The 3,914-nt window shown below is 37.7% G+C and overlaps 1 protein-coding gene across 1 annotated transcript; it reads right to left on the reverse strand.

Moving 5' to 3' along the window:
* Positions 1-1,880: 1,880 nt before the first annotated feature.
* LOC107799876 (zinc finger protein CONSTANS-LIKE 3-like) lies at positions 1,881-3,367 on the reverse strand. Its single transcript, XM_016623011.2, has 2 exons — positions 2,526-3,367; positions 1,881-2,325 (listed from the first exon to the last, which is right to left on the reverse strand). The coding sequence occupies exons 1-2, from the start codon at positions 3,231-3,233 to the stop codon at positions 2,008-2,010; spliced, it is 1,026 nt and encodes a 341-aa protein (XP_016478497.1). The 5' UTR covers positions 3,234-3,367; the 3' UTR covers positions 1,881-2,007.
* Between the last annotated feature and the right edge of the window lie 547 nt (positions 3,368-3,914).

Below are 3,914 nucleotides of genomic sequence, written 5' to 3' on the forward strand. Positions count from 1 at the left end.
ATAGCATATAAACAGAAATGTAAACGAAACAGAATTTAATTAGCCCGCTGAATTCATAGTGTTTCCTTAAGGAATTTAATCCTCTCCTAGTATTCAAGGTTGTGGATTATTTTTCCTTCCAGGTTAAAACGAATTACACACTGGTGTAGCGGTACTTCAAACCCCAGTGTTTCATCAAACACAAAGATCGATAGTAAATCACACTTACTGATGTTTTCTTTGTAGTTAAAATAATGCAAAAGAAAGGAAGAGAACTTAGAAATTTGTATGGAAAATCTGAGAGAATGGACTGCAATTTATTGCCCCAACCTATTGAGTTCAAATGAAGAGTTGTAACTCTTCAGAGGCCAGTTACGTAAAATGGCCATTTACGCAAATTAAAACGGGCAGAGGAAACGTTTTCCGTTACAAAAAACGGACAGTCAATGAAACGGATAATTTGGATTATTAATCTTCCGCTACAGATACGGATTACGTTAATATTTACTATTAACAAATAAATTTAGTCCAAAAAATTAATCAATCAATCCAGATCTGAAGCTGAAGTCGAGCCGAGCGACAACGGCGCGAGGCTTGCCTTCTTCTTAGCTCTTTAAAAGCTACAAGAAGAACAATTGTATATATACTCATCAAAAACCTTTTCCTCTTCCAATATGTGACAATGTCTCATTGTCAAGGAGAAAAATTTTAAAAAATTCATTTTCCGTTCATTTCTCATTTACCCTCTTTTAAACCTATTTTAGCTTAAAACCTCAACACTTAAAACCCATATTTAGATATATTAATTCTTTGCCATTAACAAGCTACTACTTACTAGAACTCTTCTAAGTAGGGCTGTTTATTCGGATCAGATATCCGAAATCCGAACCGATCCATTCAATTTTAGATTTTGGATTGGATCGGATTTCGTATTGTGTTTATTAAAATTTCGGATCGTATTTCGGGTTGGTATATTTTAATCCAATCCAATCCAAAATCCGAAATTATTAGGACATGTATGAATATTACACTTTAATTTACATCAACCTCCAAGTTATTACCTTTACAATTGCTAGATTTAGCTATATTGACATCATAGTACTCTCATAATTGCATAAACATGAATTTTTCTTAATGTATTGCGTCTTTTACAAAGAAAATATACATATTAGTTTAACTTTGAAGCATAATAATGCGATCCGATATCCGATCCGATCCAAACTTTAAAATCCGATCTGATCCGATATAATTCGGATCGGATTCGGATTGCATTTTCTAGAATCCGAATCCGAAATATGCTAAATCCGATCCGATCCGTGCACAACCCTACTTCTAAGGGCCAGCTTCTGGTTAACTGTACACCAAATTTGAGCTCCTGCTTGTTAACTGATAATCGCTAGAGTTCGTATTAAAGTTGGTTTGAATGTCCTAATTAACTATGACAAAAATATTTTAGAGAAGTTAATGAATAAGATGTACTTTTATTTATTGATAATGGCTTCCGTTACGTTCAAGCAGAATCCCAAGTAGCCTTATTGGGTAAAATCCATCTCTTTTAATGTGGCTCAAATACCTATTTAAGGTATTTTCAGAATGAACAGCCTCCCAAACTCATTTATCTCTTCTGAATCGAGGATATAGCAATTTTGCCTGGATTTTTTTGTTTTTTTTTGTTTTGGTGAAATTATTATTCTCCTGTAGATTCATTCTACAGACAAATAAAATCAAAGCTCAAACCTGATATCCTTAATCCTTACTGAAATTTGTTTCCCGTACGTGGAGCTGATCTCTTTCTTTTTGAGAAGGATGTGGAGCTAATCTCTTAGATAAAAACAGCTGCTGATAATTGAATTACACAAAACTGCAAATACGAAAGGCAAAATACCAAATAAAGAACAAAATTGGAACAAAATAAGAATATTTACATAATCATGATCCTCATTAATAACAACATGAAAAGGAGAAAACTAAAAACCAACTGTTTTTTCATTTTTTAGTCGACAAATTCCACATAAATATTTATAACTCCTAAAAAGATGGAACAACGCCATAAGACGCATCGGCGGCGAGAAGGGAGTCGACTTCAATCTCAGTACGCTTAGCGAATCTTCCTTTGATTCTGGGTCGGGTCTCTGCGTAAGCCTTTCTAGAAGCATACCGAATAGTCTTCTCGAACTTTCTGTTCTTCCTTTTCTCTCTGTACCTCAATACCCTTGCTTCTCTGTCTAAACCAGAGACTGCGTTCGCTACGGTGTCGGCCGATGAGTTCATCACTAAGCTGTTTGATACATCCGCCATTGCACTGTGCTCCGGCACAACTCCCACGTCCATAGATGATGAAGAAACCTGCATTAAATTTACCCAACGCATATAATTAGTGAGATCATACACTTAGAAATTATACAAACATAAGTTGTCTTTACAATCTCTTTGAATTCTGACAAACCTAGCTGCAACATAAAGCTGTGATACATTTTCTTGAACCTAGGAACTGAATTATTATTGTAGCTCAATTCAGAAGAAAATGAAGAGAGAAGAGGACATACACTTTGGCTAATGGACTGAGAGTTGAAGTTGTACAAGTATGGTTTAGATCCAATAAAGTCCATTTCGTACGTTGGAAATCCATCAACAACTGGACCTTGCAAATGGCTACTCTCGTTCTTGTTCTGCACAGGCACCACGCCATCCGAGCAATACTGCTGATGCAGCTGAAGAATATTATGCGGTTTTTGATCACACGACATAATATCCATATCCAAATACGAATCCATATCATTAAACAAATAATCAGCTGATTTATACTGATTATCAGTCCCTTCTTTCGGCGTCGGAAGTATCCACGACGCCGCCTCCGCCTCTTCCTCCGGTTGAGGATTATTCTCATGACTATCAAAGTACTTCTCATCATCATTAACGCCGCCGTGAGATTTTGCGACGGCGGAGTCGTAGAAGGGAACAACGGGGAAACGCTCGTGACGACGCGCTAATGGATTCGCAGAGTGGATATCGCGGTCGCACGTGACGCAGAGAGCGGCGGCGTCCGCCTTGCACGTGACGCTCGCCGGGGCCTGCTCGCACACCTCGCAAACCCAGACCCGCGCGTGACGCGACGCTAGCTTGTTCGCCGCGTGGATTTTGCAGTCGCATCCTAAGCATAAAAAAGCTGAATCTGCCCGGCAGAACACCGTTGCCGACGTCGTTTTGCACGAATCACAAAGCTTCGCCGTCAAACTCCAATTTTCCGAACTCATTATTACTTCTCTGTGCTCTTTTTTTCTATAGTCAGAAACGTTTTTCGAAATTATTTTTTGCTTACTAAAACTGACTAATTACAACTGAGTAACTGTCGTAACTTTCCTATTTGCTTTATTTATTGATCAAACGAGAAGTGATCTGAAGGAGGAGGGATATCTAGGAAATGACGAATTGGATAGCGGCACGTGGTATGGTCTTAGCCAAATAAAATTGGAATTAATTACTGTTGAAAAATACAAAGTTGTCGTTTGTGAGAGTATGAGTTGTCGTTTGGGGTAAAAGGTGTGGTCCACAAGGGGAAGAGCCGTGTTCGGATTGACGGTAGGTGGATAGTGGGATCTAAGGACATGTTTGGCTTTTTGTTAGTCTGTATCAAAAGGAGGAGAAAGAACTTGGAGTTCATAATGAATGTGGGACCAATGTCTCGTGACAGAGGTCCCGCCTATAGAAATGGGTTCGTGACTAATTTGTACACTCTGCCTAAGGAGTATAGGGAAGTTGGCTTTTGAAGCTTTTGAAGGGTCATTCATAAAATATTGGAATTTTTCACGAATCACTATTGTTTAGTGGTTATTAACTTATTATAGCTATCATTTACTAAATTATTTTTTATAGTTGTGTTTTCAATTGTTATAGACTGTATTTGATGTATTTTTGCTACTGTATTCATAAATACA

Source organism: Nicotiana tabacum, chromosome 20 (genome assembly GCF_000715075.1).
Source record: "Nicotiana tabacum cultivar K326 chromosome 20, ASM71507v2, whole genome shotgun sequence".
Lineage (NCBI taxonomy): Eukaryota > Viridiplantae > Streptophyta > Magnoliopsida > Solanales > Solanaceae > Nicotiana > Nicotiana tabacum.

Excerpts from the sequence above, each read along its gene's own strand:
- LOC107799876 (XM_016623011.2), bottom strand. The coding sequence starts at position 3,233 with ATGAGTTCGGAAAATTGGAGTTTGACGGCGAAGCTTTGTGATTCGTGC. Across the intron at positions 2,326-2,525 it reads CTCAGTCCATTAGCCAAAGT|GTTTCTTCATCATCTATGGA; the intron begins GTATGTCCTCTT and ends AATTTAATGCAG.